This window comes from Mus caroli, unplaced genomic scaffold (assembly GCF_978045245.1).
Source record: "Mus caroli unplaced genomic scaffold, Mus_caroli_1 scaffold_20, whole genome shotgun sequence".
NCBI lineage: Eukaryota > Metazoa > Chordata > Mammalia > Rodentia > Muridae > Mus > Mus caroli.
Genome location: NW_028227275.1, coordinates 14,727,116 through 14,741,238, shown reverse-complemented (window position 1 = coordinate 14,741,238; position 14,123 = coordinate 14,727,116). Strand labels below are relative to the sequence as shown.

Sequence of the window (14,123 nt, the reverse complement as noted above, 5' to 3'; positions counted from 1 at the left end):
TTCTTTTAAAAAGCATAGTCAGTTAAAAACAGAAACCAAACTTCAGCTCGCATCATTATGTTCCTTAAATTTTAATAGTGGGTTCTACAATGCACATGAGCATTGTTGTGGATTCAAACTCTCTACTACACTGAAATCTGTTCTTTCGGAAGAGAAAATGATAATTTCTTTGCACAATTTAGTCACTAGTGCTCACTATTATTCCAGAATCCAAGTTTACATTTTCTCTCAAGAATGGTCGGGAGAGCTGGGAGATAGCTCAGTGGTTAAGAGTACTGGTATGGGCTGGTGAGATGGCTCAGCCGGTAATAGCACTGACTGCTCGCCCTGAGTTCAAATCCCAGCAACCATATGGTGGCTCACAACCATCCGTAACAAGATCTGGTGCCCTCTTCTGGAGTGTCTGAAGACAACTACAGTGTACTTACATATAATAAATAAATAAATCTTAAAAAAAAAAATAAAGAATGGTTGGTGGTAGGGGTGGTAGATCACTTGGTAGGGGTGGGGCAGGGCGGGGCAGGGTGGGGGCGGGTGGGACAGGCATGGGCTATGGGATTTCAATGGTCTCTGTGGTCCATACAGACTTGGTGTTAGTCAATAATCAGAGGATCATGAATATGCCACAGACATTCTACACCTGATACTGAAAATAAGTTGCTATGCAAAACATGCTAATTTTGCTTATTTATTTATATTTAAATAATATTTAAATTTATTTAGTTAAGTATCTTATGAGCTCAGACCTTTTGTTGTTGTTGTTTGATTTGGTTTTTTTGTTTTGGTTTTGAGACAGGGTTTCTCTACATAGCCCTAGCTTTCTTGGAACTCACTATGTAGATCTGGATGACCTCAACTTCACAGAGATTCGTCTGTCTTTACCTCCCAAGTGCTGAGATTAAAGGTGCGAACCACCAGGTTCCACCAGGTTGTTTGTTTTAAAAAGATTTATTTATTTCATTTATATGAGTATACCAGTGCTGTCTTCAGACACACCAGAAGAGGGCATTAGATCCCATTACAGATGGTTGTGAGCCGCCATGTGGTTGCTGGGAATTGAACTCAGGACCTCTGGAAGAGCAGTCAGTGATCTTAACCAATGACCCATCTCCCCAGCCCCTGTTTTGTTTTTTGTTTTTTGTTTTTTTTTTTAAATTACAAAAAAGTTTAATCATGTGTATGTGTGTGTTTGTAGATCATGTGTGTGGGTGCCTGAGGAGGCCTGAGGTGTCATATACCCTGGAGCTGGAGTTAGAGGAAATTGCTAAGCTGCTGACATGGGAGCTGGGAATTCAACTCTAGCCCTTCAGGAAGAATAATATGTGCTCTTAACCCTGGGACTGCCTCTCCAGCCTGGGGCTCACACACAGTACATAAACAGGTTTACAAAGAATGAGTCCAATGGGAGAGGCCTACAGTTTAGTTAGGATCATGACTGAAGCCATGTTGAGAACATGAGGGAAGGACAGGAAGTCAGGTGACCTCTGGAGTCAGAGCACCCTGACTTCCTGTCAGGCTTAAGTGACCTCACATCTCAGGTGTTCTTGTTTCTTTGCTTTTGAACTCTTAATTGGCTTGGGAGGAGCTGAGAAAACTCCCTTCTTAGAGTTAGGGCAGCTCTGGCTCCAGGAGACTGACTGAGTCTCTCCTCACTGACCAGCGAGTCTTTCTTATCCCTGTCCTCCTCCTTCCTGCTGCCACCTTTTGGCCATTTGATTGCTTCTCAGTCCTTCACAGGAGGGTAGGCAGCAAGAGGTGACAAGGGAAGACTGTGGCTTTACTCATAGCTGGAGCTGACGTCTAAGAGGACAACAGAACTGATAAACTAGGTGTCGGCAGGCATAACTTGGGGCTTGCTGGTGCGTTCTGTCTCGGGTGGCACTGCTATGGAAAGAGACAGCTGCTTGAAAGCATCTGATATCCATTCCTCTTGAGGTCTTCTGTCTGTCTGTCTGTCTTTCTCTCTTTCTTTCCCTCCCTCTCCTTCTCTTCTTCTTGGCTGGCCTGGGTTCTCGGCAACCTTCCACCCTCCTCTGACTCCTGGAGAGCTGGGACTAAAGGCATACACTACCACACCTGTCCGTCACTGAGAACCAGAAGCCACCATGTCCCTCCCTTCCGCTATCCTTCAGTTCATCTTTTACAGTTGCTTCCTGAGATTCCTCAGCTGAGGTCAGACATTCTCAGCATCACTGTTCCAGAGAGTAAGCCTGACTCCCAAACCCTTTGAGCCACTGCATGCTCTACCGTGAGGGCAAACTTGTGTTTGAGCGGTCCATAGTAAAGGCTGTTCTGTGGCCCATGGAGTCCTTCCCGTTCCCTCACACAGAGCCAGGCCTCTACAGCAAGCAGCAACTGTGGGAACCCCAGGAACAAACGCAGGTGGCCAGGTTCCAACAGAACTTCACTATGGACACCAAAATTTAAATTCCACCTCATTCTTTTTTTTTTTTTTTTTTAAAGATTTATTTATTTATTACATGTAAGTACACTGTAGCTGTCTTCAGACACTCCAGAAGAGGGAGTCAGATCTTGTTACGGATGGTTGTGAGCCACCATGTGGTTGCTGGGATTTGAACTAAGGACCTTTGGAAGAGCAGTCGGGTGCTCTTACCTGCTGAGCCATCTCACCAGCCCTCCACCTCATTCTTTTTTTTTTTTTTTTGGTTTTTTCGAGACAGGGTTTCTCTATGTAGCCCTGGCTGTCCTGGCACTCACTTTGTAGACCAGGCTGGCCTCGAACTCAGAAATCCGCCTGCCTCTGCCTCCCGAGTGCTGGGATTAAAGGCGTGCGCCACCACGCCCGGCCCTCCACCTCATTCTTACAATGTCACAAAACACCATTTTCCTTTTGTTTTGTTTTGTTTTTTCCCAAACCCTCTTTAAAAAATATAAAAACCATTCTAGCTCACAGGCTACACAAAAACCAGGAGGCAGACTGGATCAATCTGTCCACCTCTGCTAGATTTTACCACGGCACTCCAGAGAGAATTGAAAAGATTTAACCAGGCAATGAAATGTGTCAAGCCTCAATCCCACTTCTGCAGTGGTATGGCGTCCGGCGTAATAGGTCTTTTTCAACTAACAATGGAAGACTATTAAACCCAGACAAACACAGAATTCATCAACCTGCTCAGGGCTGCTATGAGACAGGCGGGCAAGCAGGAAGGCAGGCAGGCAGGCAGAGTCTGAAGGCTGCATACTCAGAACCCGACACACAGCTGCTTTCCAAAACCTGCCTCATCTCCAACGGCACTGGAAAGTAATGAGGCTGACTCTCAGCCCTAAGTGTTACCTTGTGCTATGACGAAAGGCTGCTCTGCTGCTCGCTGGATGGCACGTTATCCTGGGCACTCACGGCCTCTGAGGATGTGGGATCCAGAGCTGTGCCTCATTTACCTTGCAGCAAGAGGGTGGAGCTTAGGGCTCAGATCACACTCTCACGTTCTAAGACTTTCTGAAGCTTCACAGCCACCGACGACCTTTCATACAGCTCTTCTCTGAGCACTGCACCTAAAGCAAAGTCCCTTGCTTCTCACCATTTTATTTATTTATATTTTTGGTTTTTGAGACAGGGTTTCTCTGTAGAGCCCTGGGTGTCCTAGAACTCACTTTGTAGACCAGGCTGGCCTTGAACTCAGAAATCCACCTGCCTCTGCCTCCTGAGTGCTGGGATTAAAGGTGTGTGCCACCACGCCCGGCTATTTTTTTTTAAAGACAGTGTCTCACCATATAACTCTGGCAGGTCTTTCTTTCTTTCTTTCTTTCTTTCTTTCTCTCTTTTCTTTTTTCTTCTCTTCTCTTTTCTTTTCTTTTCTTTCTTTCTTTCTTTCTTTCTTTCTTTCTTTCTTTCTTTCTTTCTTTTCTTTCATTCATTATTCATTCATTCATTCATTCATTCCAGACAGGGGTTTCTCTGTATAGCCCTGGCTGTCCTGGAACTCACTCTGTTCATACTCAAGAAATCCACTTTCCTCTGCTTCCAAGTGCTGGGATTAAAGGTATATGCCACTATGCCTGGCTAAGTAAACAATTCAAAATAGCTTCAGGAAGTCCCGGAAACTAAACAGATTCACCAAGCCCCTCCCTGCCAGAGTAAGCAATAAACGTAGAGGCTCTCCCATTGGAGGAAAGCTGGTTTACAAAGACGACTTAGACAATCCAAGCTGCAAGGAAGACTCCAAACAGCCAAGGTGCACAGAAGGCTGGGGCCCCAGGCCAGCTGCCTGAAAGCAGCAGAAAGCAGCTGTTCTTGAGTCGGTCCTGCCTCTACAAAGCAATCCTTCACCCACACTCCTGTACACAGCTCACCAAGCTCGCCTTTGGTGGTGTCTGTACTTCAGTCTGTCGTGGGCTCCCTATCTGGGGTGAGGACACGCACCTCCCCAGGAAAAGGTCTGTCATGAAACACAGTTGGCCCCTGACCGGGGACAAGGCCAAAGAAGTGAGTGCTGGTCTTGGCTGTGTCGTAAGACATGCAACCAAGGCTTCGAAGCCAGAGCAGGGAAATCTGGGCAGGAAATTCCCATGCAGCTGCCCTTTCTTGCATGGTGCGTGTTAGTGTGCCTTTGCATGATGCCAGAACTTGCATGGTTCTTGCTGTGGCAGTGAGATGTGCAACTGAGGCAAGCCTCAGGATTAGGGGTGTGTGTGTGTGTGTGTGTGTGTGTGTGTTGAGCAATCCCAGGATGGCAGTCTTCATCTGTATGGTATGGAGTTGCATGCCTGTTTCAGGAGTGGGGTCCGCCGAATATAGAGATGCCCTGAGCCAGGCGGTGGTGGTGCACGCCTTTAATCCCAGCACTTGGGAGGCAGAGGAAGGCAGATTTCTGAGGTTGAGGCCAGCCTGGTCTACAAAGTGAGTTCCAGGACAGCCAAGGCTATACAGAGAAACCCTGTCTCAACAAACAAACAAACAAACAAAAACAAAAACAAAACAAACATAGATGCCCTGAAAACAGGTGAAGGTTTAGAGAAAAGTTTACAGTCTTGGAGATTAACGCTCGCACAAGGTCGAGACTGTTGAGCAGCAGCAGCAGCAGCAGCAGCAGAGGCTGCCTGGCCACTGTTGTGCATATTGAGAAATGCACCTGAGGCCAAGATGGCCACCAAGCAGGGGCTTGTTCGTGTACAGGGGCAGTTGCAACAAGAGAGGGAGATGGATGTGGCAGCATCAGTCATGTTAGCCTCTGACCTGGCAAGTGGCTGAGATAACCAAGCGGATGAGATGGGGTGCTGGCTTGCTGCTTCTTAAGGTTTGGGGGCCAGAAAGAAAAGAGAGTGAGTGCAAGTTAGATTCCTCCCCAGGAGCCCTTCCTGGGACCTGAGGCCTGGGAACCCATAGTAAGAGTCAGAGAGGAAAAAGACAGAACCTGTGTTAAAAGCAATAAAAGATACTGAGGGGCCAATCTTGAGTGGGGGGAGGGGGAGAGGGGAGAGGGGGACGGAGCCGGAGAGGGAGAGGGAGAGATCTGTGATCCATTGTATAATTGAGGGCCTAACAATGGTCCAGTACAAGAAACTAGGGTGATAGGGTGATCAGAAACACCCAGTGCTTGAATTACTGGATTAGGGAAGTTCAAACAAGCAGCCTGTTTCAGCCTGGCTTGTGAGACTTGGGACATGGGGTGAATGGGATTTGTCTGACTTCTGTGGAGGCAGGGACACTGAGTAATGTCACGTGCCGTCCCTCTTAAGGCAAAGGCTGCATGACCTGAGACAGTGTGAGGGAGGTCATGGGCTGCCTTAGGAAAGCCATTAGAAACACTTGGTTATCTGTTTGGGGTCTCCACAAATAGCTCGGGCTGGAAGACAAGAGGAGGGCAGATGCTATTGAGGGAATAAGGAATAAGAGGAGCTGGGTGTGAACCCCAGTTCACTGGGCCAGACAGAACTTAACAGAGGAGTTACAGAAAAGGCTGATCAGGCCGGGTCCCAGGGTGGCACAGCTCCAGGACATGGGACTGTAATGGGGCTGTAGTGCTAGCACCTGGAAGGCTGAGGCCACTGGGGCAGAGCCTTAGGAAAAGGGGAACCTTGAAGCACATGAGGCCCGTGGTGGGGGTGGGGCAGGCCTCTGAGAGCATGACTTAGGTCAACTGCAAGACCCTGTCCCCTCGGGAGCAGGTTCCCTCTATAATACACCACAGTGTATAATGCCACAGAGCAACCTTGCCAAAGGTCCAGAACAACAGGGTTAGCAGGCCATGAGCGGCCAACTGAAACCAGTTCTAAGCGGATTGTGCTGGTGAGGCGCTACAGTGATGGAAAGCTCTGAGCTCTTCTCTTAACTGGCAATTGTCTGGACGCCCCAGAATTCCACCTGACCTTCCCTCTCAGTCACAGATTTGTGGCCTCACCTGATTTCAAGGCTTTAGTTACAATGCACATACTGATGAGTCCCAGTTATTTCTAGCCGGGAACTCTCACATGAGCTTTGGTCTCAATGCAGCCAGCTGCCTCTCTGAAGTCTCCTGTGAGTGGAAGCTCTTTAAGTCTAATGTGTCCCAAACCATGTTCCTTTCTTCATCCACTGCCGCCCAGACACATGCTATCAACCTTGTTAATACACTTCCTTTCACCCAGGACAATGATGCGGCAGACATGACTCTTGTACCCTAACACTCAGGAAGCTAAGCAGGAAGAGCTCTGAGAGTTCCAGGCTAGCCTAAATTACACAGGGAGGCCCTGAGTCAAGGGAAAGAAAACCCCCAAACACTAACTGGGTAAGGTGGCACACATCTGTAATCACAATGACGAGGGAGCTGGAAGGAGGAAGATCTGGAGTTCAAGGTCATCTTCAGCTACAGAGTTTGAGGCCAGCTTGGCCGCAGGAGACCTTGTCACAAAACAAAACAAGAAACACCAAAACAAATTCAAATGGAGATCTTCTTGGTTTCTCTCTTCTCAGCCTTCACCTCTGAACCATTAGTAAGTCCTGTCCATCTGAGGGGGAACTTGGGCAGTGTCAGTGCACATGTGTGTGTGCCTGTGGGTGTGGGTGTGTATGTGTATGCATGTGTGTATGTATGCATGTGTGTGTGTGTGCATGTGGGGTGTGTGTTGGGTATGGTGGAGTGTGTGTGCATGTGGGGTGTGTGTGCATGTGGGGTGTGTGTGCATGTGGGGTATGTGTGCATGTGGGGTGTGTGTTGGGTATGGTGGAGTGTGTGTGCATGTGGGGTGTGTGTTGGGTATGGAGGGGTGTGTGTGCATGTGGGGTGTGTGTGCATGTGGGGTGTGTGTGCATGTGGGGTGTGTGTGCATGTGGGGTGTGTGTGCATGTGGGGTGTGTGTGCATGTGGGGTGTGAGTGTGCACGCATGAATGTCAGAAGACAACCCACAGCATTAGCCTTCTCTTTGCACTGTGTGGACTCTGAGGAGCTAGCCTAGGCCACCAGGCTTGGCTGCAAGGACCATTACACACTAAGCCATCTTACCAGTCTTCTCTTTTCTGAGTCTTAGGTGCAGGCTGGCCTAAAATTCTCTGTGTAGCCTGGGGCAGCTTCATTCACACCCTCCTGCTGATGGACTGAGTCCACAAAGTTAGGCCAGATCAGGACACTTCATCTAACAGTTACAGACCAATCAAGCATCCTGTCTGTCTGCAAGCTGACCAGCCCAAAGCTGACAAGGAACACTCTCTGGCTGCATTTTTTGGCCTTCTAAGTCTCCCCTAGCCCTTTGCGCTCTCTCTCTCCTCTTCCTCTCCCTCTCCCTCTCTCTCTCTCTCTCTCTCTCTCTCTCCTCTTCTCCCCCCCCGCCCCGTGTGTGTGTGTGTGTGTGTGTGTGTGTGTGTGTCTTTCTGTGTCTGCTGCATGCGCGTGCTTCCTCACCCCTAGTAACCGCCTTCCTTCAGCTCCTGACTGTGGAGTGAGTCTCTCAGGCCCTGTGCTGCTTGTTGCAGCTTTTCCCTGCCTTTTCATTCTTTAGCTGACAGAAAAACGAACCTGATCAAGACCCCTTAGCTACCACTCTCTTCTGGAGATGTAATGTGCTAACTAATAGGGAGGCAGAGCCTGGGTAAGATCTTCTGACCACCTTTGCTATTCATTTTGTGGTGATTACAAATACTTTGCCAGTGTGGGTACGGGCACGGCACTGTCACTGAGAGCCAGCCAAACATCTTGTTCCTTTACACTCTGCAGCCTTCTGATGGCCCTGCTCATCCTGACTAATGTTAGCAATGATGAGCACACTGCGGTTACTTACAAGAATATCAGTATTTTCAAAATAACTTCTCCAGTATGGTCTGATTTTCCTCTGCCCGCCAATGTCCCATACATTCAGCTTAAAACCTTGTGACTGCACGCTTTTGATGTTAAATCCCTGAAAGAGACAGGGGATAAAAATAACAACATCAACAAAAAGACCAATTAATTCTTACAAAGTCACATTTAATAGTACATGAAAGATGGGGACCGAACCTGCGGCCTCAGGTATATAATACACATGCTGCACCAGTAAGCTACATGGCCAGACCTTTCCTTTCCTTTCCTTTCCTTTCCTTTCCTTTCCTTTCCTTTCCTTTCCTTTCCTTTCCTTTCCTTTCCTTTCCTTTCCTTTTTCCTTTCCTTTTCCCTTCCCTTTCCCTTTTCCTTTTCTTTTTCCTTTCCTTTTTCCTTTTCCCTTTCCCCTTTCCTTTTCCCTTTCCCCTTTCCTTTTCCCTTTCCCCTTCCCTTTTCCCTTCCCTTTTCCCTTTCCCCTTCCCTTTTCCCTTTCCCCTTCCCTTTCTCCTTTCCTTCCCTTTCTCCTTTCCTTCCCTTTCTCCTCTCCTTCCCTTTCTCCTTCCCTTTCCCTTCCCTTTCCCTTCTCCCTTCCCCTTCTTCCCCTTCCCCTTCTTCCCCTTCCCCTTCTTCCCCTTCCCTTTCCTCTTTCCTCTTTCTTTCCTCTTTTCTCTTTCCTCTTTCCTTTCCTTTCCTTTTGGACCCCAGTCCCCAAAATAAGAGTAACAAGGGCTCTAACTCCTAAGCCATACTCCCAAATACGATATGATACAATGTGATACTCTTAATGCTGCAAACACCTTGATAGTTTATTTCATTCAGTAGAATCATTGTTACTAATGTTGAGATAAGAAGACTACTTTCTTCTCTCTCTCTCTCTCTCTCTCTCTCTCTCTCTCTCTCTCTCTCTCTCTCTCTCTCTCTCTCTCCTTTCCCTTTCCCTTTCCCTTTCCTCCCTTCCCTCTTTTTTTTTTTTGAGACAGGGTGTCACTATATAGCTCTGGCTGTCCTGGAACTCACTATGTTGACAAGGCTCACCTCAAACACACAAAGATCTGCCTCTCTCTGCTTCTTGAGTGGTGGGATTAAAGGTATGCACCACCATACTTGGCTTTCTGTTTATTTTATGTATATGAGTGTTTGAATGTATGTCTGTGTACCACATGTGTGCAGTGCCCATGGGGTCGGAAGAGAGAGTGTCTGATCCTGGGACTGGAGTTACAAAAGCTTGTGAGTCACTGTGTTGGGGCTGGGACCTGGACCTAGGTCCTCTGAAGAGCAGTCAGTGCTCTTTAATGCCTGAGCTATCTCCCCAGCCCTTTTTTGAAGTGTAATTCACTCTGTAGACCAGGCTAGCTTTGACATTATGAAGACACACCTGCTTCTGCCCCTCAAGTGCTAAGATTGATGGTGAGTCACACCATGCCACTATTTCCAGATATTATTGCTGTTATTTTTTTTACTTTTTTAGATTTATTTAATATATGGGTATTTTTCCAGCATGTACGTATGTGCATCACGCACATGATTGATATAGAGGTTACAAGAGGCAGTCGGATCCCATGGAACTGGAGTTATAGATAGCTATGATTTGAACCTGACTCCTCTGCAAGAATAACAGGGACTGTGACTGTCCAGGGTGATGCACGCCTTTAATCCTAGCACTCCAAAGGCAGACAGAGGCAGGCAGATCTCTGTTAGTTTGAGGCCAGCCCAGTCTACAGAGCAAGTTCCAAGACAGACAGACGGGCTACACATAGAAACCTGTCTCATTGGGCTGGAGAGATGGCTCAGTGGGTAAGAGCACTGACTGTTCTTCCAAAGATCCTGAGCTCAATTCCCAGCAACCACATGGTGACTCACAACCATCTGTAGAGCTACAGTGTACTCATATACATAAAATAAATAAATAAATCTTAAAAAAAAGGGAAAGAAACCCGTCTCATTACCCCAGTCCCAAAAATAGAGTAACAAGGGCTCTATCTAACTCCTAAGCCATACCCCTAAATGTGATACAATGTGATGCTCTTTTTTTTTTTTTTTTTTTTTAAAGATTTATTTATTTATTATATGTAAGCACACTGTAGCTGTCTTTGTCTTCAGACACACCAGAAGAGGGCATCAGATCTCATTACGGGTGGTTGTGAGCCACCATGTGGTTGCTGGGATTTGAACTTCGGACCTTTGGAAGAGCAGTCGGGTGCTCTTACCCAGTGAGCCATCTCACCAGCCCCCAATGTGATGCTCTTGATAATTTACTTCATTCAGTAGAATCATTGTTACTAATGTTGAGACAAGAAGACAACTTTCTTACCTTCCTTCCTTCTTTTTATTCTTTCTCTGAGTTAAGCTTTCATGTAGCCAAAGCTGGGCTGGAAGTTGCTAAGTAGCAGAGGATGGCCCCCTGTCTCCTGCTTTCCTTCTCCAATACCTGGCTCACATGATGCTTTTTATAATAAGAAATATATACACTATGACTGGGGTGCAGCCTGGAGGCAGGGAGCTTGCCTAACATTCTCAGGCCCCAGGTTCCATCTTTCAAAAGCCATGCAAAAATCCATATTGTGTCAGGAGGCAGAGGCAGGCGGATTTCTGAGTTCAAGGCTAACCTGGTCTACAAAGTGAGTTCCAGGACAGCCAGGGCTATACAGAGAAATCCACCTGCCTCTGCCTCCCGAGTGTTGGGATTAAAAGCGTGTATCCCAGTGGGATACACGCTTTTAATCCCAGTACTCAGAGAATTAATGCAGGAGGATTGCTGCAAGTTCAAAATCAGTGTGGTGGGCTACTTGGTGAGTTCCGGGCTAGCCAGGGCTTTAGACTAAGAGCCTATCACAAAAAATAAAATGGATAAAAATGAATAAAAAGAAAATAAAAGAAAGAAAGGAAGGAATGAAGAAAAGAAGGAAGGGAAAAATCTTTGTTTTTAGTATTCAGAGTAAAACTCAGGGAAAGCAAGTCACGGCAACTGGGAATTAGTGGAGAGAGAAACAAACTAACGAGACCTTTGGGGTTCAGGAGGAAGGCACTGCATAAGAAAGAGGGAAAACATATTCTCTGGCAAGAATGATGCAGGGAATCCAGGATTTGAATATCCAATCAATACTTTGCTACAACATCCGTGACATTTCATCAGAGTAACTGGAATTATGTGGGTCTAGGGATGCCTCCAAAACCAGCTGCTTCACCTGGCAGCTTGCCAGCACTGCTGCCTGGAACACCAGGCCTGGCCCAGTGCAGTGGGACAGGCAGCATTGTTGCTTGGTTCCACAGAGGAACTTACAGAGGAGAACTGGGGACTGTGCTGAGTAGGGCTCTTCTAAGTCACCCACGACTGAATGAACTATCCGTTCAAGAACTCGGAAGGGAAATGGCTCCAGCTTATCGGGGAAGTGACAGCGGTTGCTCCACGACAACCTGCTGACAACAAACGTGTGTGCATCTGAAATATTCTCCTTTCTTTCCGTTCTTCTACGTCTGCTGCTGTTGCTGCTGCTTCTCCTCCCCTCTCCCCCTTCTTCCTACTCTTCCTCCCTTTTTTGAGATAGGATCTATGTAGCCCAGGATGGCCTTGAACTCACTACGCGGTGGCTGAGAAGACCATGAACTTCTGATTCTCCTGCCTCCATCTATTGCTAGGACTGTGTCGCTATGCCCAGCCATAATCTGATAATTCTACTCCTCAGCAATACTATTAAATATAGAACTGAGTACTACTGAGCCCTTTATGGAATGCAACAGACTAAACAGTTGTAAATGCTGTGATATGACCAGATGTATCATTTCCTTAAACTCCTGGCTTTTCTGGTTTTGTTTCTTCTGTGCTAGGGATTGAAGCCAGACAAACTAGGCAGTGCCTTGAACTTAAACTCAAGCCAGTGATGGCTGAGAGGGTAAAGGTGTTTGCCGCCAAGCAGGGCAACTGAATTCAGTCCCGGGACCTGCAGGGTGGAAGGGAAGAACCAATCCCTGTGAGCTGTGCTCTGATTTCTACATGCTCTGATCTTTGCATGTTCTGCTATGGTCCATGCCTGTAGTCTAACCCAAAATAAACAAGTGTAATTTTAAAAAGATAACTTATTAAACTTCTGTAAATTACACTGAGTGTGGTGGTGCATGCCTTTAATCCCAATTCTTGGAAGGCAAAGGCAGGTGAATTTCTTAAGCTGGAGGCTAGCCTGGTCTACACACAGAGTATGTTCCAGGACAGCTAGGGCTAAACAGAGAAACTCTATTTTGAAAACAAAACAAATTTTGTAATTCATCAGATCCATACAGCCTCTTAGGAGATTATTCTATGGAAATAATAACAAATAGGTACAAGCATACATAGACAGATAGACATCCACAGATGTGTGTGTCTGTGAGTGTGTACGCCAATATATAAGGATGTTCATGCTCTGGGATGTTGTTCAGTGGCTAGAGTGCTTGTAGGAAGCCCTGGGTTTGATTCCCAGCACTGCACACAATCAGGTATGGAAGGGCACACTGGTAATCCCTACACATAGGAGGTAAAGGCAGGAGGATCAGAGTTTGGGGCCATCTTCAGCCATGTGTCATGTCTGAGGCTATGCTAGGATACATTAGACCTTGTTTAAGCAAAAACAACAACAAAACAAAAAGATGTTCATGATTAACTTTGAGTGAAAAAGATGATATAAAATACTATATTTTTTTTGCTTTCCTTCTTGAGACAGGGTTTCCCTATGTAGCTCTAGCTGTCCTGGAACTCACTCTATGGACCAGGCTGGCCTCGAACTCAGATCAGCTTGCACCTACCTCCAGAGTACTAGGATTTAAGGTGTGTGCCATTGCCCCCTCAATTCCTCTGGGGAAATGCTATATTCTACACAATCTGCTTTTACATTTTATTTTATTTTATTTTATTTTATTTTATTTTATTTTATTTTATTTTATTTGAGGTAAATCTTATTGTGTAGCCTTGGTAGCCTGGAGCTCATTATGTAGACTAGTCTGGCCTAAGACTCAGAGAGATCTTCTTGCCTCTCTCCGACTCTCAAATACTGGGTTTGAGGGTGTGCACAGCCTTGCTGGGATGCTTTTTTCTTAAACATACCTATCACATATGTCCATATATGTGCACAGGAGAAACCTGAATGGTGACATTCCTAAACACTATCAGTGGCTCTGTCTAATTGGCTGTTATATTGCTGTGAAGAGACACTACAACCAAGGAAACTATCAGAAAAAGCATTTAGTTTGGGGCTGTCTTACACTCTCAGAGGTGTAGTCCATTATCATGGTGGGGAGCATGGGGCACACAGTCAGACACAGTGCTGGGGTTGTAATTAAGAGCTACATCCTGACCTGAAGACTGGCATCCCGTGACACACATCCTTCAACAAGGCCACACCTCTTCGTCTTTCTCATCCACGAGCCTATGGAGGCCGCTCTTATTCCAACCATGGCAGGCACTATACATATTCATATTTTCTTTTTTTTAAAGATTTATTTATTATTATATCTAAGTACACTGTAGCTGCCTTCAGATACGCCAGAAGAGGGTGTCAGATCTCTTGATCAGCTACCATGTGGTTGCTGGAATTTGAACTCAGGACCTTTGGAAGAGCAGTTGGTGCTCTTAATCACTGAGCCATCTCTACAGCCCTTCTTTTTAAATTCTCAACAAACATTCTTCCTTCTTACTCTGTGTGTCTGTATTTGCGCACGCGTGTGCAGGCGCGAGTGCACCACTGCTAAATGTGGAGGACAAGCTCTCTCCTCACCATGCAGGCCCCAGGGATTGAACACATGTTACCTGGGTTGGCAGCAAGCCCCCTTTTCCACTGAGCCATTTCCCGAGCTGTTTTCCAGTGTCTCAACGTTACTTATTTCTGCTTTCTAAACTGACTACAATGAATGAACATCTAATGTCT

General features: G+C 46.5%; 1 protein-coding gene across 1 annotated transcript in view; it reads right to left on the bottom strand.

Moving 5' to 3' along the window:
* The window catches only part of Arl3 (ARF like GTPase 3), a 45,918-nt gene that overhangs the window by 13,871 nt on the left and 17,924 nt on the right, over nucleotides 1-14,123 (bottom strand). Inside the window, exon 3 of the mRNA XM_021151881.3 lies at nucleotides 8,213-8,329. Coding sequence (XP_021007540.1) covers nucleotides 8,213-8,329 — 117 coding nt within the window. The remainder of the gene's footprint in view (nucleotides 1-8,212; nucleotides 8,330-14,123) is intronic.